Source organism: Esox lucius, chromosome 13 (genome assembly GCF_011004845.1).
Source record: "Esox lucius isolate fEsoLuc1 chromosome 13, fEsoLuc1.pri, whole genome shotgun sequence".
NCBI classification, from domain to species: domain Eukaryota; kingdom Metazoa; phylum Chordata; class Actinopteri; order Esociformes; family Esocidae; genus Esox; species Esox lucius.
The window spans coordinates 13,318,369-13,345,338 of record NC_047581.1 but is presented as its reverse complement, the minus strand read 5'-3'; the positions used below and the strand labels follow the sequence as shown (position 1 = coordinate 13,345,338).

At 42.9% G+C, this 26,970-nt stretch overlaps 1 protein-coding gene and 1 long non-coding RNA gene across 2 annotated transcripts in view; one reads left to right on the top strand and one right to left on the bottom strand.

The window, feature by feature from the left end:
- Nucleotides 1–26,970, top strand: part of nr6a1a (nuclear receptor subfamily 6, group A, member 1a) — a 95,514-nt gene that overhangs the window by 10,770 nt on the left and 57,774 nt on the right. The window contains exon 2 of the mRNA XM_010876206.4: nucleotides 6,265–6,312. Within this exon, the coding sequence (XP_010874508.1) occupies nucleotides 6,265–6,312 (48 nt within the window). The remainder of the gene's footprint in view (nucleotides 1–6,264; nucleotides 6,313–26,970) is intronic.
- On the bottom strand, nucleotides 673–25,454 carry LOC117595446. Its single transcript, XR_004576732.1, has 3 exons — nucleotides 24,963–25,454; nucleotides 15,077–15,511; nucleotides 673–1,145 (listed from the first exon to the last, which is right to left on the bottom strand). It is a non-coding gene; the product is annotated as an uncharacterized LOC117595446 (long non-coding RNA).

Sequence of the window (26,970 nt, the reverse complement as noted above, 5' to 3'; positions counted from 1 at the left end):
TATATGCCATATATCAGTTGTGTGGTAGCGTATTTGCCTGACACAGCAGTCAATTACATGTTCTTTTTCAGCAACTTAGTCGACAATGTGGTATCACATCACAAATGTTGCTGCATAAGTGGTTAAAATGCAACTTGTTTGGGCCAGATGCAAAGTGTGTGGACTGTGTTCTGTTTTTGTTACCACAAACCAAACTTGTTTAACTTAAAAAACTGCTCAGAAATATTAGGCAGTGATGAGCTACATCACCACAATCAAATAATGAGTAAATATGAGGGGGCAGGTTCAGCAGCTGATATATATGAAAAGTTAAGGGAGGTCTACAGCAAGTAAGTGAAGTTTGTTTAGAGAATCAGTACAAATAATAATAATTTATTGCATATGTAAACCACTTTTTTGTTATAGAAGAACAATGTCAAAGTGCATTAAAAATATATTATAATAATATATACATCTATATACACATGTATAAATACTAAACAATAACACAGTATGTACAGTATATTGTGATTAAAGCAAAGGAAGGTTTTGAGTGAGGAACAGAAGGGTTAAAATTAAGAGACCACTGCAAACTGAACTCTTCTGTTCCTCACTGAAAAAATTTTTGGAAAGGAAAGAAAAAGGTGCAGTGGTCTCTTAATTTTTTCTGGAGCTGTATATAATCTTCTGTGACTTTTGCAATGAATATACATAATCTCTTAAAGTCTTAAAAACAGACATATATACATCAATTGGCTTAACTTAAAGCTAGAATCTGGCAGTAAAACGTACAATCCATTTTAGATATTATAGTCTAGACGTTTTAATGTAACAGCATAGACGTTCAAACAACAGAGTTTAGTTTACTTCTTGAAATTCATTGCACGTCATTGCAATTTGCACATGCTTTAGAACATCTAATTTGGCAACGTACATGTCTCTTGATTTTTAAAAGGAGGGGTCACATCCCTGTTTTATAATCCCAACAAAAACACCTTTTTATCATGCATGTCTCTCAGCCTGAATGTCAGGGAATACGGACTGAGCCTGCAAATATCAGGTGGCGGGTGTATCTGGCTCTCTGTTCCCCATCTGCTTCTTCAAGATGTTCCAGAGTATGGTGATGAGGGCAAACAGATACTCTCCTCGCAGACATGCTTCACTGTCTGTAGAAACAGGAAGAGAGAACATTGCCACCGGCTATTTATCTGTGTCACCACACTAGCTTTTCATAGCAGATGATTAATTTGCTCAGGTAATGTAGTGTAAACAGAGATGTGGCGAGGAATGTGGTTACTTCCTCCCTTCAGTGTCTTGTCACTGTGGGAAGACATGATGATGTCACTTACCATTCAGCTGGACGGTCATTCGTTAGAAACAAGTTTGTGCACATACAATGTATTGTGTTTTACTTGACTGCACAAGAACAGATTTCTCCACGTCTCTTATAGCATTTCGATTTGGGAATTTAACTAAATAACACCAAAGGAAATGATTGGATAGGAATGAAATTAAGTTTGACTATATGGCAAGTTAAGTTATACGAGGCTAGTGAAAGGCAAGTGGACAGAACCAAAAAGAGGGCACATGAAAAACAGGTACCTTTATAAAATTGTCTGTTTCCAATGAACCACAGCTTTTGGTTAATGGATGACATCCCACTATTAATTGACCTTTAGTCTACTATTAATGGACCGTAGCCTACTGTGAATATTCTCACTCTGACAATTTGGGGAGTGATTGTATTGTGTGGTAGTTATGAATACATTTGGCAATACAGTATTAACATTCAGTTGGAGAATTGCAGTACCGAATTTAACTGTAATGCAACAAATGTCCTCAATACATGCTTAGAGTGGCAATATGAAGGCCTTACTCGCGGCCATGAAAAGAGGACAATTGTGAAGGTGCCAAAAACCTCCTTAGCTGCTCAAATCCGAACTCCCTCCTCATCTATTTCTAAAATCCAATCAGATGAATCATATTTGAGGACAGAAGACATGAGGACTCAAGGAAATGCTCTTGATATTCTCCCAAATCCTCTTTCATATCCTCCATCTTTCCCCCTCTATATGCACCCTCCCTCGGTGCCAAGCAGGCCTTCCAGTGTGACATGTGATAGATGTGGGTGTGTGTTGGCGAGATAAGGCCAGGGCCGGGCTGACAGGCAGGTAGGGGCCACTCGACTCAGATGACAGGGTGGCGTGCCCCTCCACTGGCCAAGCGGAACAGCGGCCATCTGGGGCAGTGATGGACTGATCTACAGGCTGGGTGGATGTTAGTGAAGAGAACCAGGGTGCGAAGACGTAATGACATGGGGGCCATTTTGTAATGGGGGGGGGGGGGGGGGTGGGGTGATTCTGCTAAGGCAAATAATGGTGAGCTAAATTCCAACCAAACTCATTGATAAAGTTAACCCAATTTAACAAATCCGACAAAAGGAAAACATTTATGCTATTAAAATGAACAGAAATGCAAACTCTTTATGCGGAATAAGTAAGTATATCCCCACCTATAAAATCACAAAAAAAATGTTGATTCATGAATCATTTCAATGCATATGATTAGAAAATCCGAGAGTAATTTGGGAGACTGTAGACTTGCGTAAAGATTAGACGTCAAGATCTAAAGAGCTATCTGAGGACCTCAGAAGAAGAATTAATTATGCCCACGAGTCTGGGAGAGGTTACAAATCAATTTCCAAGCAATTTGAATTACATCATTCCACTGTTTGATAGATCATCAACAAATGGAGAAAATTCCAGACCACTGGCAATCTACAAAGGACAGGTGGTCCTACTAAATTCGGCCTTAGAGCTGACCGAAAGATGCCCAAATAATTCTCTTTAAACCCTGGGGTAACATCAAGGTTACACACACACATTCAATATCGAAGTGAGTTGACATGAGTTGACTGTCAGAAAGAGACTGCATACATTTGGCTTACATGGGAATTCAGGAAGAAGCCTCTACTCTCAAAAAATCATTTTTTAAAGAAAAGATTGACTCTCCTTCAAATTTCAATGTTTTGTTTTTCTCCTTGTTTGTCATACCTCTGCGAGTGAAGACCTAGAATGCTTATATACCACACATTTCCAGGATACATTTTTCACGTTTTGAAGAATATTTTGATGAGGTTGTTTTGCATTGCCTGTAGTGGGGATGGCTGGGGAGAGGAAAGCTGAAGCATTGGGTTCCCCAGCTCACACCCTGTAACGTAGATAATGTGATTAACTACAGCCATGTGGGAGGCCGGTCATCACAGCTGAGAAGATAATCAGCATGGGTACCTACCCTGGAGGGCATCTGATAATCCCTAAACTCAAAGGAATACTGGAGCTAGACCTGAGTTGACAAACTACGTGTCTCTTTATGGTAGAACATGGTAATGATCATTTCTTATCTTCAGTGTAGAAATGATCCAGTGACTTTGGTTATGGTAATATGCCCCGATACCGTCGAAGGTGAATGGGTTGTTGTTTCCAGTTACTTGTTTCAGAGCTGTGGCCAATGACAAGTAGATGGTTTTCGTTATTAGTTTGAGAGCTCTGTTAAGCATGCCTGTGAAAGGACGGGAGATAGTATTTTATTTTGATCAATGGCTCTCAACTCCAGACCTCAGGCCCCAAAGGACTGCTGGTTTTCATTCTACCCGTGAGAGCATAGTAATTACATTTACTACCTGGTAGAATAAAATAACCAGTTGATGACCAGAGTTGAGGAAGACAGATTTAGATGTTTGCTGGACGTGCCTGAGGTTGCAGGGGTTTTATAGTTGAAAGGTTAAAGACGCAGCCCTTTTTTGTCAACACACAATGGGCTGGAGCAGAGGAAACTTGTGGTGCTCAGTAGGTTTCTGCTGAAGCCCTCTCGGCCCCAAGCCATAATGGTCAATCAGGTGTCAGGAGGATTAGCAAGGGGACCACACACTGGAGCTCCATTATCTTCTATTCTCTAGGACTGTCTCATTGTTCACTAGAACAGAATAATTTGTCATTAAAGTTTTATCTGGTCTTATTTTGTAAACCTGATGATTGTTGTAAATATATGGAGTGAGAATGAGTTTGAATGAGTGAATTGTTGTTTGTATTTAAATGTGTTTGTGTGTGTGTTTTAGGGGTGAGAACAAATAGTTGACATTTTGACATGGATGGCATTTATTGACAAGTTAATCAAATTTTCTAAAGTTACAAAAAAAATCTATATTTCCGATTGACTTACTTGGTGGAAGTAATGACGGGTTATGTCTTATAGACTAAACAAATCTGGCTAACGGCCAAGTACAGGAAATGTTCACGGCTAGCGAAAGCGCTACCTGTGCATCCCAGCGACATCTGTACAGGGTGAAAAACAATTCTCGGCTGCGGGCCTGATAATCAACAGATCACATAAGCCTACTTGTCCACTCCTGGAGCATGAGGACATGGAACATTTTCTAAACAAGAATAAATTATCATAATAATATACCAAATTATTCTTTACATTTCTGTTAAGATCTTGCATACATGGATGCGCTAGCCAGATTTTGTTTGGTTTATTCCTATTAAGTTATTTAGTTCATTTGCAATTGTTATTACTGGAAAAGCCTGTAACAACAATTTGAAAGAAATAATTTGTTATAATATGCTAATGACATAACAGGCCTGTACATTAGGTTATTTGCTGCTGTTATGGCATTTCTGAATCTGAAAGTCTCCCGAGTAAAAGTATATCTAGCCCTGTTGTTTATACTAAAACGTTATTGAGGTGGTTAACTACATTTTTAAATAAAACTTTGAATTTGTTGCATAACATATTACAGTTTACATTCATTTCTATTTTATTTAGTACCTCTCTTTTTGGCATGAGTGGGTGGGGTCGAATATTCGACTACAAAAGCTGAGGAATTATCGATAGTGAAAATATTTGTCGGGGGGGGGCATAGAGAGAGAGAGAGAGAGAGAGAGAGAACCCGAGAGAGAGATGAGTATGCTTTCGAAAGTATTTAGTAAGTATTACTTTCTCCACATTTATAGACTGATCTTATAATAGATTTAAAAAATGTACACACAACATCCTATAATGACAAAGCAAAACACCTTTTTAGAAATATGTGCCAATTTATTGAAAATAGAAACTGAAATGTCTTGTAAGTGAGAAATCATATGCTTTATTCACTACTTTGTAGAAGCACATTTGGCAAAAAATTAATAAAAAAACGGTGTCATTGTGGGGAATTGTGCGTAGATTGATGGCAAAAAAATATTGAATCAATTAGAAATTACTCCTATGGAGAAAGTGAAGGGTTCTTGATACTTTATGAAGGCACTGTTTGTTTGAGCTGGTCATGCGGCTGTGCATTGTGTGTTTGTGCTGTGTGTGTGTTTGTGCAGTGTGTGAGTTTGTGCAGTACATGTGTTTGTGCAGTGTGTGGGTTTGTGCAGTACATGTGTTTGTGCAGTGTGTGGGTTTGTGCGGTGTGTGGGTTTGTGCAGTACGTGTTTGTGCAGTGTGTGGGTTTGTGCAGTGTGTGGGTTTGTGCAGTGTGTGGGTTTGTGCAGTACATGTGTTTGTGCAGTGTGTGGGTTTGTGCAGTGTGTGGGTTTGTGCAGTGTGTGAGTTTGTGCAGTGTGTGGGTTTGTGCAGTACAAGTGTTTGTGCAGTGTGTGGGTTTGTGCAGTGTGTGAGTTTGTGCAGTACATGTGTTTGTGCAGTGTGTGGGTTTGTGCAGTGTGTGAGTTTGTGCAGTGTGTGGGTTTGTGCAGTGTGTGGGTTTGTGCAGTGTGTGTGTTTGTGCAGTGTGTGAGTTTGTGCAGTACATGTGTTTGTGCAGTGTGTGTGTTTGTGCAGTGTGTGAGTTTGTGCAGTACATGTGTTTGTGCAGTGTGTGGGTTTGTGCAGTGTGTGAGTTTGTGCAGTACATGTGTTTGTGCAGTGTGTGGGTTTGTGCGGTGTGTATGCTTGGAACACCATATGCTAGGGGTTCTTTCAAGGGTGTGGGGGGGCCCCTGGCGTGTGTCAGGTCAGGGGTCTACAGCTGTTGATAGCAGGGCGGTGTGCTGACACGAGCGGGGTGGGGGGGTGCACTTTTCACACGGTGTGGCATGTCTGAATGACGGCTTATCGTTTAGTGGGTGACGTGAGAAGTGCACTGGCGTCTGGATTTCCAGACTGAACGCTTGGTCCAGTCACAGGCTCTCGCACTATATTAAACTTGATGAATGCATTGCAACAGCAAAACTATATAGTGTATTTTCTGTAAGTGACGTCTGATTACCCCTCTGTTGTGTTTCATTTGTTATCCAGGCTTCTATGGTGATCATCCCTTGGAAGCCGAACAGAAGAATGGATTAGGTGAGTGGGCATGTTATATCTTATCAATGTTATATCTTATATATAACATTATCAATGTGCTTTCCTGTCTGCATATCGCCTTTGTTGTTCTTCAGAATTCATTGAGAACAACCTGTTCCAGATAGTGTGCCTTGTGACTGGTGACATTAAGGTTGTTCATTGTCAAATGTTGGGCCTGTAACATTCCCCCAGCAGCTGGACAGTGGGGACGGCAACTTACCTTATGTCACAGACAATTACCGCATGACACGGACATTTACTGTACTACACGGACACTTATTGTATGACATAGACACTTACCGTATAACACGGATGCTTACCGTATAACACGGACGCTTATCGTATAACACGGACGCTTACCGTATAACACGGATGCTTACCGTATAACACGGATGCTTACCGTATAACACAGATGCTTCTGTATGACACAGACGTTTACCGTATGATGGCCACTGAATGCAAATATGAAAGTTGGATAAATAGCCCTCTCTAGTGGTGAGGGGCAAGGTGTTCATCAGCCTGGATGTAATGCTTGCCCCAGTTTCTGCATGAACAGTAATCACTAAACATATTGTGTTTACAGTTTTTCTCCATTGGTTTGGCTCATTTCTTGAAACAGAAATTACATTCTCAAAAGATCATTGGGCAAAACATTCTTACAGTTCAGCACAACACTTTTGCTCACTTGCAAAAGCTCATACCATACCATACCATCTTCTTCCGCTTATCCGGGGGCCGGGTCGCGGGGGCAGCAGTCTAAGCAGGGATGCCCAGACTTCCCTCTCCCCAGACACTTCCTCCAGCTCTTCCGGGGGGACACAGAGGCGTTCCCAGGCCAGCCGGGAGACATAGTCCCTCTAGCGTGTCCTAGGTCTTCCCCGGGGTCTCCTCCCGGTGGGACGGGACCGGAACAACTTCCCAGGAAGGCGTTCCGGAGGCATCCGAAACAGATGCCCAAGCCACCTCAGCTGACCCCTCTCGATGTGGAGGAGCAGCGGCTCTACTCTGAGCTCCTCCCGGGTGACCGAGCTTCTCACCCTATCTCTAAGGGATCGCCCGGATCTCTCCCAAAACAGTTCACTCATGTGTCAAAACTAAATTTCCTTCTCATTTAAACAGTCAGTGCCCCAAAAATGCTTCGTCCCTTTGGCATTGTGTAAGCACTGCAAGTCAAAATGCTTAGATGTTTTGTCACTATGGCAGAGGACCATTGAAATATCCCTCATGTCCACCTTTCAGTCTTAGCCCAGTCCTTCATTGACAATGTTTACTGTACTGGTTTTTGTCTAGCTAACAGAATACAATTGTGTATAAAACTGAAAAAAAAAAACACATCACACATTGCACTCATACTGCCAAGGAAATTGTAACCATTATCATTCACACACATACGTAACTTCCATACATCAGAGTAAAAAGAAAATGTATACAGCATAATATACTGTAATATAAACACACAAACAAAAAAACGTGAAAATTATTGGCAACTGTGGCCTGGTGGCCAATAATATTACGGCCATGTCTTCGGCCCTTGGCCAGGTTGAAGCCAGCTTCATCCACAGACACGAGGATGTGATTGGTCTCGTTTCATTCCAATGCCATTATTCTCTACAACAGCGTAAAAAAATAAAACATCAAATCAGTCATACAGAAGAGTCATACACTACAGTTACAGACAATTACATAGGAATGTACATAGGAATGTTATACCTTATGTATTCCTTACAGAATGAGTTACCTATGTAATTGTATTGTTGTTTTACTTACAGTAACCACAATCCAAATGCATCACTGCGCAGTGACTGGAATACTACTGTAAACTGTATCATCAATACTGTAGAAAATAAACGATTCCATAGTTTATTTTCTCCAATGTTTTTCTTGTCATTTTTAGTATCATAACATCCCATTGAGGGAAGATATTACTGTAGGTCTATCGCGCACACACACACACACACACACACACACACACACACACACACACACACACACACTAAATGAATAGGCAAATGTGTAAATAAATATATTTCTTGCTTTATGCACAGTGTCCTGTCCTATACAACATATAATTCCATCATTGACTGACTACATACCAGTTTTCCCTGGGAAAGGTTTGGATGATGGAGGAGACTGTGCAGCGAGGCACATTAGGCTGCCCTCCGTGACCTGCCTCCGCCACTGTGAGGTCATGGTTGATGACATGGTCTAGAATTGTGGCCCGAATTTCATCCGGGACAGCACAGTGTCTTTGAGCTCCTCTGCCTCTTCCCCCTATTCCACCACCACACACCCTTACTCCTCCTCTTCTTCCTCCTCCTCTTCCTCTTCCTCCAGCAGGCAGTTGCCCTTGTTCATTTACTTGGCCAGGTGCCTCCATGTTCAGAAATTGTACTGGTCGTGCATGGTCAAGCTCTTTACATACATGTTTGGCAGCATTCACAGTCATGGACAGAAACTGTCAGGTAACTAAACATACTGTTTGATTGGTCATCTGAGATGTGTGAAACTCCTCCATCATTAGTCAAGTTCTAGTTTCACCTGACTGTCAATTGCTGTAATCAATTTATCAAATGTTCCAAGGGATTCATATATGGTATTCATGGTATTATGTTCTTGACTAATTTTGACAATTGAACAGACATGTGATGACTTATACAATGAAATGATGCTGACTCTTTTTGGGGCGAACAACCATTAGACTGAGAATCAACAATCCGTTTAGATCAACAAGATCTATTTACTTGGAAATTGTGCTAAATGTAGGCTACCTGTACTTAATCATTTGCAAAGATGTACTGAGACATTGAGACATGTACTTAGACATTTGCAATTTGATGAGAAGAATGTGAAATTAAATTCTGTTGTGAACAATTGCCAATTGGTTTGGAGGTTTGTCCATGTTGTTTTGAGAATGTAATTTCTGTTTCAAGAAATGAGCCAAACCAATGGAGGAAAACTGTGATACAACTCATAGGCAGAGTGAAACCTCAAAAGCAACACTAAAGTAGGCCTATAAACTGGAGCTGATTGGGATTATTTTAGTGCTTTACGTCATTACATCCTTTGATCTAATGGATTTTGGCCTGATCGATATCCTCTAATGATTAATGAGTCTGATGACTTTATAAGACTGTCCGTGTAACCGTGTCCTCATAGTAAAGGATGACAACCACAGTGTAGTACACACTGTGGTACTACTGTGGTACTACACTGTGGTACTACTGTGGTTAGGGTTCATATGGCCAAATAATAAGAATGTTTCCAAAGTAGCATGTTACTCCTCCTTTTTCTGCAATGCATGGTCACTGTTTAGGTTACAGCTTTTGTCCGTTTTTTTTTTATTTTTATCAAACGATCATGGGATTGAACAATTGCTGAGAATACTCTGTGTGTTCGTTGAATAGCTTCATGATCAGGTCGTACACACCGTCCTTGGGATGGCTGTTACTCTGCATGAACCTTCGGTCCAGATTAGTAAGCACGGTTCTGGTCAGGCCTTACTCAGGCGCCTACGACCTTAAAGGCCTCACCCTCTTCTCCGTGGGGCTAGTGGAAGGGGTGGTGGGGGGTGGGTGGGTGGGTCGTCCAATGTTAAGTTCCAGGTTCAGTGGAAGTTCATTTGAGATGTTCCATTCCCTTTGCCCTGACTGTGGAACCAGGTGGTATCATCCAGAGGTCAGAGGTCATGCTCAGTTCAGATACTCCTGACCCTACCGTGACTCCTGTTTGTGTACAGCCCTCCTCTGGACTGGACTTTCTCAGCAGCCTCTGTGTCCTGGCCTCCATAAACTTGTGAGAGTCAGTAATCAGTAGGAGGAAGTTTGGGGAATTATTAAACCGGTGCACAGAGGAAGGCTGGCATTGTTGTGGGAGAGGAGTCACGGATTTATGAGGCAAAGCCTGATTGGATTGTAAACTTGAGGAGGAGGGATCAGGGAATCCCAATGGATACCACTACTCTCCCTTGGCCTATCCACATCCCAGGATGCCTCGGTGCATGAAGTGGGCAGGGGTGATGTGAGGGTCAAGGGGCTGAGACCGGGCTCCCTGAGCTTGTAAATGCTGTGTCAGGGGTGGGAATCCAGAGACCCCCATTCAGGTACCAAAACACAGGTCAGGGGGCAAATAGCTGAGTTAGCAACAGCTGTTTTCAACACTACGCAGTAGCTGAAGTCCTAAATGTGCCACAACTCAAAGTCCTATAAAACAGCAGATAAGGAAAGTGTGCGTTTTGGAATTTGGAAGCTGGAACCATTTTTCCCCTGTAAAAGCTGCTGTAGTCATTCTGTGAACCTGGTGGTGTCAAAACCATGTCAAGCTAATTCATTTGAATACAGATAAATTTTTTGCAGATGCAGTAATTACTGTTTTAATGGAATTGTGTAGTCACATTGTGTACTTTGCAGAGAAAGTATGGTTTCAGACAATTTATTGCTAATAAACTTTTATAAGAAAATTGGTTTTCAATCCCTGATGGGAAAGTGTTTACCAACATAAGCTTAATCTGTCACTCAAAGCAGCAGGGATGGCTCCAAACCCTGGTTCCCTCCAGTCTGACCTCCAACCTCCCACCCCTCACCCTGGCTATTCGGCCCAGTGGACCGTGTTGACCAATCACTGCCGGTTCTGTAAATTCATCAGGTGCCTGGAGTGGCTCCTTCTGTCCCGTGGTCAATCATTACCAGGTGGCCATTCAGTATCTTGGAACTGGGCTAGCAAAACTGTTACTATTCAACTTTGCCCTGAAAGGATGCCTTTGATTTGTCAGTTCCTTGTGTTGATCACTAGAATGAAAATATCAAATCCAATGTTATATAGAATAAGTGTATACAATAAGTGAAATGCAGACTTTTATAAGCAAGAGAAAGAGGTAAGAATAGGAAATGATAGTACAAATAGGTAACAAAAATATAAATCAACATAAAAAAGACAACATTTTGGCCATGAGCCTATCAGCAACTGTTTTCTGCAGCTTTTGCTTACTATCACTTTCTCTCATTGTTACAGTTCAGAGATGTCTGAACCAATAGCTGTTTCTTCTGGTCATATCCGTAAAAGGATTAAATAAATTAAGACTTCATTTTAAGATGTGTGAGCATCATGCTAAATTGCGCATACGATCAGTAGTGTCTTCGAATACAAGCCGTCCTTCAAGAACAGGACAGGTTATGAAAGATCCTTGCACTTCAAAGGGACAGATGTTCTTCGTTTTAAGACTATGAGCCAGCGTCCCTGAGGATTTAGCTGCCAGCTTGACGTGGCATTTAAATAATACCTACCTATAAATGTCTCCCCTTAATCGGAGGCTTCTTGGCCTGTCAGCACAATGTGCCATCCCTGTAGTTTCCAACTACCTGTATTTGTATGATAATGTCAGTTGGATTATTGCCGTGTTCACACGCTACTTGAAACTTTTCTGACACACTAACTGGTTATAAGCAGTACATGTAAAGCTCCGTAAATAAATTAAGAGACCACTGCACCGTTTTCGAAAAGGTTTTGAGTGAAGAACAGAAAGGTTAAAATTAAGACCACTGCCAATTGAACGCTTCTGTTCCTCACTAAAAACCTTCCTTTTCAACTTTTTTGGAAAGGAAAGAAAAGGGTGCAGTGGGCTCCACATTTTTTCTGGAGCTGTATATCTAAATCTGTTTGGGGTTTCCTAGTTCCAACTTGCATGTGACCGTGACTGTAATCCAACTAGCCGTGCTAGCTAGATGGTATTGGGAGCTGATGTCATGTGACCATACCATTACATTACCATTCCATCACCCAACAGAAGTTAGGATGTGGGATGTAGCCCAATGTTACAGCTTAGACCTGAATGATTGTTTTACTCTTAGAGGAGGGTGCTCACTGAAAGAGCTTTTCTTTACATTCAACTGTTGTATTGTTACTTTAATGGCTTTTGTCACCCTTCAACTCCTCATTGGTTTTATGTGCTGCCACAGAGCATGACGAGCCAAAAGCTACTAATTCATGCTCCGTGTAAACAACAGATGATGTAACAGAATTATGTTATATGTTGCCAATTAATATTTTTTATAACATTACCATTCATTTTAGATTAGCATGAATTACTAAAAATGTTCTTATCAATCTTCTTGATTTGTGGCCTGTTATGAGTACATTACATTCTTTACAACCTTGCTGTAATGTGGAGTTTTATCCACATGGGGGTGGTAGTCACATTTTCCCCCAGCACATTACTCCCATTTCTAGATCGGACTCAGTGAACTCTCAACTCAAATGGAAATACTTGGCCAGGCCTTTTCTTTGTCCTCACATAACCGTCAATGGATGAGGTTATTTTACAATAGATGCTTTTCATTTCCATCTTTGTCCCTTTTTTATGATGATAGATGCTTTTCATTTTTATATCTCCACTTCATATTGGAATACAGCCCAACCCCTATGGTTGTTTCAGATGTATTCCTTTATTCCTATGACTCGAATCATTCTATTTACAGTGAAGAAAGACAGATGCTTGAGCAATTTATTTTGGACCAAATCCCTATTTCAAATCTGGTTGCTGAAATGAGACTGAAATAATATTTTCCTTTTTGTGCATTTGACTGTTGTCTGTTTTTCTGTGCACATAGTAATCTCCTGTTATTCTAAAAATACAGTATTTTTTTTTTATCCATGCCAGTGTTTGTGCCGGACATTTTATTCAGCTGTCTTGCTGCAGAAGTGTGAACATCTGAGTGCTGACCTCTGTTCCATCTTTAGTTATCATCATTTGCTTTCACATTTGTTTAACTTGCCATTTTTGTTTTGCCTCTGTTTGATGCAATGTGTTGTGAGACTGGGGGTCAAGACTGCGGAGTGTTTCCAGGTCACCCAGAAGTGGGTCATGCTGTTCCTAGTGTCAGTTCGTATAACTCCCACCGTGTGTGATGACAAAGCCTGAACTCCAGCGGGATAAACAAGCTGGCTTTTGTGCGGGGGGCTAATGTATGTCACAAACACTCTTCTCTGAGTAGAAAAACTGCCTAATCTATAGGACGCCAGCCTATGAGGAATTACTCAGAGGAAAGTACTGACGTTATTGTGACGATAGTCTATTCACTGTCATTAATATGTGTCTTGTACATCCCATCTTTTAAAACAGTGAGAGGCGTTGTCATTAAATCATTTTCAGCATTGTTATCAGTGTGCATCATGTGGACAGAGTGAAATAATGTAGTACTGAGGAGGTATTAAAATATGATATTAAAATTCTATATTGAGGTTGGCAGACAGCCTCTACAGTAACTGACAGGGCAGATATACCCCTGCACCTTCTCCAGTTTGGTGGCGTTGGGTAAAATGTGGAAGTAAAATGTCGGTGGTCTGTGCCAATGCAGCACATAAACCAATAAGCAATAACCAATCGGCGAGGCAATCCGATCACTGCTGCATATCACCACTTGAGTGTTTCTGACATTCAAATGTACAAAGCTATTCTTTGAAAATAGGGTTAGTACATTCCCACCATGCTGATCAAGAAGACGTTGGATCTTATAAAAGGTAGAAGCGTACACTTTTTGGCATCATTCAATGGCTGAATGTTAAGCTTAATATTGTGACTATGGAAAATGTATTGAATGAACACAGTGAGGAGGTTACCAGATTACTAAGGGACAGATGGGCTTTGCACCAAGTCCACAGGCAATCAGCTCCAACTGTTCCCTTATTGAACAGGGTTTTTAGGGCCAGAAATATTATCCGGTCTAGGCCATAGAAACACAATACAATGAAGAATTGTAGCCTGTTTTCATTTTAATACTCTGTTCCTTGGACCAACCCAGTAGCCGAAGGTGTGACTGTCTGTGATGTCAACATCTGTTTCCAAGCCGTCAGAAGAACCCGTATGTCATTTTTTAAACTGTGTGTTCATTTGGAAAGCATTCTTGTTTATATTTATTTTTTGTAAATGAAGTGCCTGTTTCCTTATTGGCTCTATGTTAATCTTTTACTAGGAGAATATTTCTTTGTTTTTATTGCCTTGAGAAAGAAAAGGGGTAATGAACTTTAAAAAAAAAAAAAAAATCAACCGTTCTGATTGTTTCACTTTTTATTTGAGAAGGTTGACTTCAACCGAAACTGAAAATATTTCAAAAAAAGTACTGCGTTCTTCCCCCTGTAATTGTTCTCACCACAATTTGCTGAGTTCCAACTCTATTTCTGGCTCTTTTGTTTTGGCATAATGCAAGCGTTACACTCCCTGCTGTGTGCAAAGCACTGCAGTCGGCCTTCTAGTACTATCATCTTGGCCAGAGCAACTCTGCTGAAAAGGAGACTTTTAATCTAAAAACAAATGTTCAAGTTTAAATAAAGGGTGCATAAAAACAAGAATCATGATGTGCAAGAATGAAATGTCAGTACGTTATAAAAAATAGCATAGCTATATTTGACAGTGGTGTTTCCACGGTAGAAACTACAGTTCTTTTAACATTACCGCCTGCTTTACTATGCCATCTTATTGGTTCTCCCGACACTCCCAGCTAAAACAAAGGCCTCGAGGTGTTTGTACCGCAGTCTGCATTCATTGATCAGTGAGTTGTTCTCATGTAAACCCACCGACAGCAATGAATGTTTATTGCAGTCTTATGCGTTTGGCCTCGGAACCACTCCGGCATGGGAATTCACTGAAGATTCAGGTGAATCGTGGGAGATTTAGAGGAAGTACCACATCCTTCTTTGCCCGGCGGCCTTGTTTAATGGTGGACCTCAGGGTACAGTCAACGGTCGATGGTTTTGGACGGATGCTCAAACTCACCGACAGCGTTGAATGTTTACTGAGGTCACCAGGACAAACATGTCACCCTGTAGTCGTCCATCTGACATCCTCACATGTGCAGGACGTGATGCTGACGCCCACATGATGCTTTATGCTCTCGGCCGGCAAGCTCCATTCAATGCCCGCCACCCATGCTGGCGTTGAGTTCCTTGATGATGTGGAGAGGGCGCTGGCAGTTGAGGAGGAGAGAGCCGTGGTGTCGGGTGTCCTGGAGTGGTGGTTCGTGCAGCTGTGGTGAATACCTGTCATTTTCCTCTTCCGCTGCTGAGAGGAAACTTGTGACTGCTAAGAAGACTCTCACCTCATTGAGCACAGAGCCGCACTCCCTTGTTTCCCCCGGTGTCTTCCATCTTCACATTCCTCTCCTCCTCCACACACACACACACACACACACACACGTCCCACTCTGCTGTGCTGTGGGGAAAACAGACAGAGAAGTATATGCATGAATAGGAAATCCAAAATAGCAAGTGGTGGCTCTCCGAGTAAAACCCCCCCAGAAATCACATGGAGAAATGGGTTCGTAGCGTGAAAGTTATTTAAGCAAGTGTTCTAGAGAAATCCTCGACAACCGATGCACTGTTGTTACCCAGCTCTGAGTCTCAGCCTCAGCTCTGTCTGCTTGTTAGCCTGTTTGAGGTTGGAAACTCAAGCAGTCATGTTTTATTAATGCACTCTCCCACTCGGCTGCTCCTCTTAACTGTGTAACACACAGTGTGGATCTCAGACACTTCTCTTTTGTTCTTTTCTCCCCCCTACTCTTCTGCACACAAATCTGGCATTTCGGATGGGTGAGGAATACAAAGCCTGGTTAAAACATTATGAAATACAATGCAATTAATTGGACACATTTTTGGCTTCAGGATTGTCTCTATAAAGGGCAATGGATTACAAACTTTTTGTCTGGTAGTTCCATCAAACATAAAATAATGATATAATTGATTGGTTCTCCAGACCTTGGAGTTTGCTACAGTGGCTTTGTCTCTACAGCTTCAGGCTGATTTTGAAATACCTGCTATTCCCCTATCCGCTATGAAATAATAGACTATTCATGTCCTTTGGTATTCTGAAACAGTGTACCGACGCTGTATTCTGACGTTTCTCCCGTTCAATCTTAATTGTGAAAATTATTTTATCTGGCACTGTTGCGGATTAAAAACCATTAAACAGAAAATGGATGGAAAAGCCTTCTGATTTCACACTCATTTCCTGCATGCCTACTAACACTCCCAGGTGAACAGTGATTCCCCACCTTCCTTGGAACCTCCACACCTTTTCCGAGCTGTCTGTTTCCCTTTGGCCTCTTTTCATTTGACTGATCTTCCATCATTACTGCTTGCCCGACAACAGGCGATCCCAAAATCCACCCATACGTACTTAATTACAGTATACTTCATTTTTAATGTGACAGTAATGATTGTGCACCATTTCTGTCTAAACCACCTCAGGCTACTGTCACTGATTTGAACCGTACAATTCTTCACTTCAATTAGCATACGTGACAATTGGGTGGAGCTCCGAACTGAGACTTGTAGACAGTTTACTTGTCAAAGTGAATGGCTGACAGTGAACCAGGTAACCCCGTGAGAGACAGGCCAGTGTCGTTGTGTGAGACAGAGGCAGGGCCACAGAGCGAACGGGATTGGACCGTGACTCTGCCACTGAACCAAGGTGAACCCTGCTCCGTCAGCACATTCCAGAGGTCAGACAATGAGAAGGCACACACTGTACTCTCTGACTGGCTGACGTCATGTTGCTCAAGTCCATAAACAGGTCAGTAAGCAACAAGGCCAGACAATGTGTGTCTTGTGAACATTCGATCTAATATAATCTGCAGTAGACAAGAACAATCTGCTTTGTACATCTAAATAAACTGTGTGTATTTTCCTCTGGCAGTGGGAAAGTGTGTGGGCGTTTTTCACAAATTGTAGCTGATCTTAACCTGACGCTTTCAACATGCCAGTTCGAAAATAGTTTTCCTGGTGTCCCTCGGCCTGACATGTTCTGACATACATGTCCCACTACATCTCTGACTGTCTGTCAGCATCACACGACCTGGGCCGGTGCCATTTCATCGTATAGCCTCTAAATACCACATGGAATCACTAAATGGAGTTGTCCATCATTACAGATTTTTTTGAGAAAACTCAATCAATCCACCAAACATGACTTAATTGTAGTGCCAGTCAACATTTATTAACTGTCAGAATTGGACATCCTCCCTATGATTCATTTTAATTTGATCTACTGCAGCAGTGGGTTAGTGACATTATGATTGACACTATGGTGCAATGGTAGCTTTTCACTGTGTTCTCTAATATCTTTCAAATCAAATGTGCAATGCAAGTTGTTATAGACAAATATTTCAGCTATTACAACATGTAAAGAGACAGCCTCCTATTTTTGTTCCATAAAATGCAACTAACTGTTTTATGTCAGCTTTGTCAGAAATCATATAAAACATTTTACTGGCCAATTAATACCTCGATTGTATAATTCTAGCATTATTATTCAAATATGAAATAAAAATCTCCAGATGTTAACTTTATTGTAGCAGGGTGTCATGCTGAGACCAAAGGCCTCTCTTTGAGATAAGAGCTGCATTCATTTTGCTTTCTGGATGTAATTTCTGGATTCAAAACACACAAAAACATTTATAAAGCAAACAATATTCCTTAGGTCTACCACAGCTAATACCTCAACAGATTAAATGACTGTCATTTTGATATGATCTCAACAATCATCTGGATATATATTTTAAGAATATTGACAGCAACAACAAAATATTTTTAAAGTGCCATCAGTGACAGTGTTACAAAGCCACCATTTATTCAAATCCGACAACTTTTGCCTCTATTTTTTGAATGGGCGGTTGGGTAGAAACTATGTCAAGGTTGTTGGGCCAGTAAACTACCAGTCTGCTGGATCAAATCTTCCAGCCAACAAAGTGAAATATACTGTTGTTCTAACTCTAAATAAACCAAAGTGCTCCCACGTTGTGGCCCTAAATAAGAATGTGTTGATAGCATACCTACCTGGAAAAAGAAAAGTCCATTAATATTAAAATAGAAAATCCCCAATGAAAACATAACTATTGCTTTCAGTTTCTTCTTACAGCTAGCTGCTATGGTGTGCCCAGTTCAGAAGCTGGTTGTAGTATGTTTGATATATGAGACTGGAAAGCTCAGGTGGAAGGAAGGACCACCCCTGGGTTGCCAGTGCTGAGGGAATACTACTCTGAGATCTCTCCCAGGCAGAACGCCAAGCCCTGGTCCGCTACGCCAAGCCTCTAGAACCCTCCACGTGCCACCGCTGACGCTGCCAAGGCTCCGGGTGTTTTATTTCCAATGCTCAGCTCACAAGCTAAAGGCTTTTCTAATCTTTAATGCCAAAAAGCCCTTCGAGTTAACCCTCAACGCTCTCCGGCAGCACCATCTTAACCCCCAATGTGGTCACGGTTAACATCTCCCTTCACACTAAGAGAAGAGCGCAGCTCCAGAGGAATTCTTTACCAAGGGGCAGTTTAGTTTTCTAGAATGGTACTAGACTCTACATCTCTCTGTTCAGTCCACAGACTGGGCTGTTTGTTGTTGGGTATATCAGCATCTCTCCATTCAGTCCACAGACTGGGCTGTTTGTTGTTGGGTATATCAGCATCTCTCCGTTCACAATTGCTGCAGCTGGCTGTCATTCTCCCTTCTCACAGACCCAGACCATTGTGTAAACCCACAGGCCGCTGTGTTGGGATCGGACAGAATCTCTCTTTCTCCACGTATCCAGTGAGAACGGCCCTTCTTTCTGACGTACCGTCATCATCACCTGTTCTCCTTTGATCACACAGTGTTGTTCTGGACACGTCCGGTCACCTGGAACCAGTCCTGCTGGTGCCATCCACTGAGGAGTGTTCAGAATGCATCGCCATCCTCTTTAAGAGCTGAAGTAGCACTGGCTTGTTTTAATCAGAAGTGGTTAAGCTGAGATTTTTAACATAAAAGGGAGGAATCCCTTTGTTAGCGTCTAAGGAATTTAGCGGTGACATTTCTCTGGTGTCAGCAGTCACCTCTGTCTCGATGGGACTCTTCTCAGTGGTCAGGTCCACACGCCACCTAAACCCTGACTTTGTCAGCTGTTGGACCAAAATCCCTGACTTTATTCTCTTTTATTACCAGAGGGATATTTTGACTGTGTTACCGTGGTGTTCAAATCTGGCCCTCGAAGCCAGTTCCACACCACTTTTCCATTGCAAACCCCTAATCAGGGACTTAGCTTTCAGTTCTACCTCATCATTAATTGCACCCACCTGGAGTCCCATGTTAAAATAAGTCCCTGATTACGGGGTTGAATAGAAAATAATTGAATGGAATTGGCTCGAAGTCCAGGTTGGAATACCACTTCTGTTTAGTCTACTTGAAATAAAGTCACATTGTTGAAGATCACAGAACCGAAAATATTTATCTGAACGCAAACAAGATGTTTTCCGAAGGCCGACTCAAACAAAAGGTCACACGACACTTGTTTACTGCGCATAATCCCCACTTTAATCTGTTCCGTAGACGCAGTGCGGTCATGGCAGCATCGCCCGGCCCGGAGGATGAGCCACTCTCCTCCCGCAGACTGTTTGCACTCACTGCACTTTGAATCACAATAAATAAAGCATGCAGCTGACCTCCATCTCCCCCGTTCCTCCCCCTTTAGCGCCCCCACCCCCACCCCCAATGCCCCTCCCACCCACCCACCCACGGCGGGGCTTGAAGGAGAGATGTCTCGCGTAGTTACAATTTAAAATAGCATTGAGGGGAAAAGAGGTCTCACACGACGAGGCAACTCTGATTTCAGATTTCCGTTATCACCAGGGAGGCAGTTGGGTGAGCTGGCATGAAAATGACCTGAACATAGACTACCCTTTCAGTTGGCCCCAGAGCTGTGTTGCCTTGCGGCAGGCTTCGACACGCCAAGTCTAACCCCTGTTCTCCCATAAAGCCGGAGCAGGACAACCTTGGATGTTCCCAGGAACCCTTTTGTCTACTGTCTATGTCGGTAGCACACGTGTGCGCCTCTGCTCTGGCCCAGTGGCACCCTGTCGTCGGAGCTTCCTCCAGCAGACAGACAGTACAAAGTGCCACATCATCCCGTGTCAAACTCAGAGGACAAACCCATAAATCAGTGGACGGGTCGGTCAGACAGCTGAGCGTCTCTTCTCGGGAGTCTGTCTGTGCATCACAGCACCAGCTCTTGCCGAAACCTAGTCCTTGCCTCATCACGGAGTCCACTGTCCTGATTACTGAGTCTCCATCGTTCTGTGTATGGATAGCTGACTGTGGGCACAGGCAGGTAATTGCCTGGCAAATTGGCAAGCCAATGCTCAATCAGTGTCACTCACAAAATGTACAATTTGATTTCACAGTAGCACACAAGAGTTTGTCCATTTCAATTTTACCTTCATGCCTGGCATTCAATAAACAAATTGACTGCCTATCAACTTGTACATTCAAAGTTGAGCGGTAACTGGTCAATGGAGCAGAGTTCAGAGCATTGATTCAGAGAGTTAGTTAGTTAGTCTTAAATCAGTTTCCAGGGACTTTTCTTTACTTTTTCTCCTCTCTAGCTTCATGAGTAAATCTCAGCTGAATTCATGTCTCCTTTCAGATTTCTAAGAGGCGTTAAACCTTTCTGGATTAAAGTAGGTAATCTGACAGGCAGAAGATTGTATTAGCTGGTGTGTTGGCAGAGCTTTGAATTTTCTCTCTCCTTTCACGCTCTCCTTTTTTTGCTGACCTGGTAGACAACATTATTGTATTTCAAATTTTTTAATTACAATCAATAATGTTTTCTTTTCTTCTACTTCTTTATATCATTCTCTCCAGCCTCTCTTTTTACTGCTAATTTCTCCTCTGACATTCTCTCGCTCTCTTGCAAGCTTTATCCCCTCCCCCCTCTCTTTCTCCCCCTCCCCCTCTCTTTCTCTCTCGCTCTTCCCCTCTCTTTCTCCCCCTCCCTCCCCCTCTCTTTCTCTCTCGCTCTTCCCCTCTCTTTCTCCCCCTCCCTCCCCCTCTCTTTCTCTCTCGCTCTTCCCCTCCCTCCCCCTCTCTTTCTCTCTCGCTCTTCCCCTCTCTCCCCCTCTCTTTCTCTCTCGCTCTTCCCCTCTCTTTCTCCCCCTCCCTCCCCCTCTCTTCCCCTCTCTCCCTCAAAGCACTGACAGCATACTTCTGTGAACACATGATTTATCATCTGCTAATCCATGCTGATTATGGAGCTTTCCCCACAGCCCTTATCTGTTGCTGAGCCTGCTTTTTGACAATTATATCCCGGGCCAGGCCGTCAGGTCTGCTAACAGACCTGTTCTGTCAGCCAGCTGTAAACCCGGGTAGGGCTGAAAAATACATGTCATGAGCTTACCAGTACACAAGGAATAGCTCTGCTCTGATATATGGACTTGACCTCAGTGAGTGTGACGTATAGGGGTACAGGAGAGTTGAATAGTGTTACCTCAGTATCAAGAACAGGCTATAGGAGAGCTGAATGGTTTTACCTCGGTGTCAACTACAGGTTATAGGAGAGCTGAGTAGCATTACATCCAACTAAATGGAGGCAGGAGAGGATAGCGGTGGAGTTACATTGCTAGGATATCAGGATTTGGGCTCGCCAGTGGGGAGGGTACATGTCGTGTGTGGATAGCGGCTCTCTGGCCTCTCAGCTGATGTAATGTGGCATTTGATGGTCATTGTAATGGGAAGTGACGTGCACATCAGAGCAATGTGGGTCAGGGAAGCAGATGACCAGCCCGCGGTCTAGATCTGCTAGCCCTGTCTAATCTGCTCGTACACAGCCAGACGGGACTTCTAATCGACCCTGATATTCAGTGAGCACACAAACACACATTAGACTCTTCGCTCCCCCGCTTCAGTGCCGCGATGGAGGACGGAGCCTCTGTTTTTTTTCCATGTACAACATTTCCCTTAATAACTTATTCATGTTTCCTGATTCATGGTCTCTGATAATACGCAACGCTCCAAGTAGAAATTCCCGTTGAAAGATTGAAATTAATTCAGACCTCACCCGTGCCTTTTTAAAGTAGCCTAAGAATCAGTCCAACATGGACTCTAGCACAGGTAGACAGACAGAAATTCTGTAGGAATAGAATAGGAAGTTGAGCATGCTCTGTTTCTTTTGTGATCTCCGATCTAGCCTAGGGCAATGACAAGAAACCATTCTTACACACAGTTTCTTTCAGGAAACTGTTAAGCCAATGACATATCAGACATTTTTTATTCACTGTAAGCATGTAATATTCAGATTTCACACATCAAATTTATCTCATTTTCTGGGCTCCTTTTACTAAGAACCACACTAGTTGGAACATTTTCCACGGTCTTACAGGTTTTAAAATGTTTATGCAGAATTTCTAAATTTAAACCCTGAAGTATGCGTTTTTTGCCGAAGTAAGTTATGCAAATGGGTCATCTGTAATTCAGACTAACCGGTTTCCAGTGCTATGATCGAGGATGGAGATGAGATGTACTGAAGTGTTTGTGCAGTGTCTATGTTGGTTTGTAACAGCCTCATCATGGCCAGGGGGAGATGACAGACGAGGTGGCGTTTTCCGCTCTGATGGGTTTTTACGGGCTGGGGAAAGGCCCTGGAGGTGGCCTCTGCGCCCCGTTTTAGAGAGCGAGAATCTGCCACTGTTTTCATCAAAGCCAGTGATTTCCTGTCCGTTTCAAAACCCCATCCCCCTACCTTCAGCCCTCGTCTGCTAATCCCACTCCCGCAATCCCCCTGGCCCCCCTACTGGCACCCGGCCTGCCTGCCTGCCCCGCTCTGCTCGACTCCGGGCCGTTCTGGTCGGGGCTGGGCTAGCCTGCGTGGCTATGTGCTTTGTGTCGGCAGGCTTGCGGCTGAGTGCTAACAAATCCCCATTGTCCAGTTCAGAAGTGGTGACGGGAAGGGAGGGGGGGGGTGGTCGCTGTCTGGTTTCAACTCTAATCCAGGTGAAGGGAGACCAGGCTACAGGATTGACCTCCAGCCTGAGAGCAAAGTCCAGTCCTGGATCAGGACATAGTTACACTGCACCCAGACACCCCGAGAACCACTCATATCTCAACCTCCAAAACCAACCAGCAAACACGTAATGTGATTCACCAGAGTTCTGACAGAAAAATACCCAGACCAAAATTATGTTTTGACTAAAGCGAATACTTCGAGTTGATCGATTGCCTTTTATCGATTCTCGTAACGCGTTCCCATTGGCAGATTTTGAATGGAACTTTTCGCTGACAGACTTCCCTCATGACCTCTCTGAGATGCGTATCGAAGTAACAAGACTCCACATGTAAAGGCATCTCCTCCTTGGATCAGGCGTTCAGCGCGTTTCTCTGAATCATTTCTGAGGAAGTGGTACCAGCTACTTTTTATTTTCTGTTGTCATTCTCCAGAGCCAGAGCCATAACAATGCATATGGATGAGTCAAAAGCTGCGCTTCCTGTCGTTAGTCCATCAGCAGTAGAGTCATAGAATGTGTTTATTAAGCTGCTTTTCTAGTATCATCAATGACGTGTATGATTGTAGATGTTTTAACACTTTTTTTTTTGCGTTTTGTCATAAGCCTCTGAATGTCTGTTTCCTCTGGGTCACTGGGCTGGTTTGTTCATTTGATTTGGGTAATGTTTTTGGTGTCACCAGTCCCTCTCTCAGACAGCTTTTGTAGTGGATTAAGGGCTTTGGACAAAAGCAGACAGGACAAAAAAGATAGCAAGGGACCGCCAGTATTTCCTGTCACTCAATACATTCCAACAAACCACCCACCCACCCACACACACCCACACACACACACACACACCCAACCCGCTGGAAAATCCCACCAGCCTTCCTCATAACTACACTCCTCTTCCTCTTTCAGTGCTAAACCTTTTTACACGTAGAATTATTCCTTTCAAACAACTGGTTGACTTCGGCTTTGTGTTTCCGCTGTATGACAGCGTGCTAGAAGTCAGAGGGCTTGGGGAGAGGAGAGGGAATGAGACACGAGTGGCGTTCCCTTTGACGAGTTGGTCTCACAGTGAAGTGTGGCCTCCTTTACCTCGAACCCGGCGTCCCCTCCTCCAGAACCCTGAGAGGCAGCTGGCTGACCTATCCCCACCCAGCCGCTGCCCTCATGACTGACCTGCCTGGGCTGTGTCTGTCTGGACCAAGCTGGAGGCTTTTGTCCCCGTGTCTGGCTCAGTTCCTCTTAGTCATACAACAACTACTGCTGCTACCGCTGCTGGACGCAGCCAACATTCCCAGGAACCAGCGTTATGAAACACAACGCGGACACACACAAGGAAACGCGCACAGAAGCACTCACTCAGACAGCACTCACGCACAAACACGCACGCATACTTTGTCTAACCAACGCTAGCTCGTCGTCTTTCGTTTTCACACGTACAAATGGTCTGACACGGAGCCTGTGTTTGGAGTACCCGGGCTGTCTTTTACATGTACCTTACACACACATACCTTCACATGCATAGCCCTCACAATAAGCACAAACAAATGGGCTCTGTTTTTCATAAAGGCATCTAGAATTCATACGAATATCTACTTTCTAAATCCTCTGATTACAAATCAGGTGGGAATAAACATGACATCAACTGCAGTTCTATTCCATTCAACTAAGCCACCAGTGACCAAATACAGGAAAGCCCTGGTTGAGAGATGATAGTAAGGAAGCATAAAAGATGGTGCTAATCAGGCATATACTGTGAAGAATATTTTTCTAAATTCACGGTTAGACAGACGTCATGTACAGGAGGAAGATGAGAGAAGCAGAGAGAAACAGTTGTAATTAATAACTACAGGAAGACTTATAGAAATAAGTGATACTCACCTGAACAACAGTGGAAAGTTATTCAGTTATTTTCTTGTTCTGCCGATGTTACTGCCGAATGTTAAAAGGTGTAGGGGGAAAAAAGAAGGAAAAAAAAGGGGGGAAGAAGAAAAGAAAAACGCTTCCATAGCCGGGGAGTAACTTCCCTCAAGTGCACACGATGAAAAGTTGGTGTGGAACTGAGGGGAACGGGTTCTTGCCTCTCCCTCCTCCCCTCTCCCTCCCACCTTCTGTATCTGTCCCCCACACACACACACACACACACACACACTGTCTGTCTGTCTGATCCACTGCCTGTTTCCAATGGTAATTCATCTAGTAGTTTGCAAATACAAAGTGCCTTACAAATCCCCCCCTCTCTCGCCGTATCTCTCTTTCACACACTCTTAACTCTCGGTTTGTCTTCCCTCCGTCAGCCCCCGCTCTCTCAAACGCTTTTTCTCTGCCTCTCACATACAAAAACGCATACAAACATACACACCAAAGAGCTTGGCTACGCAAGATATTGAACTGCTCCACATTTTCTTGCATGAACTATATATGAACCAGTTGATGGACAGGAGCACATTTAGTCATGTGTGAAAGAGCTAGAGCAGTTATTGGTTTAGCCTTTGAGAGCCATGTGCTAGGGCTCTGTGATTGGTCAGTGTTCAAACCATTGAAAGTAGTCTCTATTGACTGGCTTCTGGTGGGGGCGGGCCTGTGTGTGGGTGACTGACTGGCTATGAAAAATCATTCTGAGAGTTTTGCTACTCAGTCAGTCAGAGCAGCCAATCCAGTATACTCTCATATCTATACATTTTGTCAATAAATTAGTCAAACATTTTGAACAAAAAGGACACTTTTACACTGTAATAACGAAACTGGCACAAAATCTCACCTAATTGTTTAAATAAATAAAAAGATTATAGAACATTTGCACTATTTGATGATACTAATGGACATTTCAAATTCGGATGTTATAATTGCAGCTGATTAATTTGAGTCTCTACTAGTTTAGTTTCACTTGCTAGGGAGACTTCTCTCTGCCACCCAGTGTAAAGCCTGGATAAAACCTGGTGTCCTGCACAGCCTGAAATCTACATATCTTCCTGTAACGTGCTAGCTTGCTGCGGTCCTACACTCCTCCCATTGTCTCTTCCTGTCTTCCCTCTCTCCCCCTCTTTCTCTGTCTCTCCTCTGCCTTCCCAGTGATGACGACAGGCTGGGGCTGGGAGAGCTGCCAAGCGCTTTCATTCACACCTGATTAGATCAGAGTGACCTCGATAACATCACTCTGTTTCACGCACTGCGCCACATTGGGACACAAGCCTTTTGTTTTGGCTTGACAAAACACTGTGTCTGCACAAATCCACGTCGAATTAGAAGGAAGTTATATTGAAGTAGAAATGTCTAAAGATGTGAGTTGGGAGAAAGTGCGCAAAAGAGAAGAGGTGGGTAGAATTTCTTACAATGGGGTTTATTGTACAGTATTCATTTTCATTTGAAAAGGAGTACTGAGCACAGCCTACTGTGGGTAACCAATAAACAAAGATTATACATGGTCTCTGTTCACGGGTGTTCTTACTTTGAGATGGAAAAATTATACATAGGCTTAAAAACAGAATAGAAAAAAAAATTTGAATACACTTTATTGCTTGTAGTTCTTGTAATGGTTGATAAATCCTGTGTGTGTTTACGTTTTACTATCCTGATGGAGACCTAAAATCCCCAAAACTATAGTAAAACAGGGAAAATGTGGTATTTTGTGGGCATTTCACAAGTCATCTAAGGAAAAATACTATTTTTGACTTAGGGGTTGGTTTAGGCTAAAAGTTACAATTGGGTTTAGGGTTAGAATTAGGGTTTGTGGTTAGGTTTGGAGTTGGAGTTGGAAGTTAGGGTTACGGGTAAAAAAAGGAATTTGGAATTGATTTTTTTTGTTTCCCCACAAGGATCAAGATTCCTAAAATGTGTGTGTCCACGTTTTACTATATTTGTGTTTACCAGAAACCCCCTCAAGCATAGT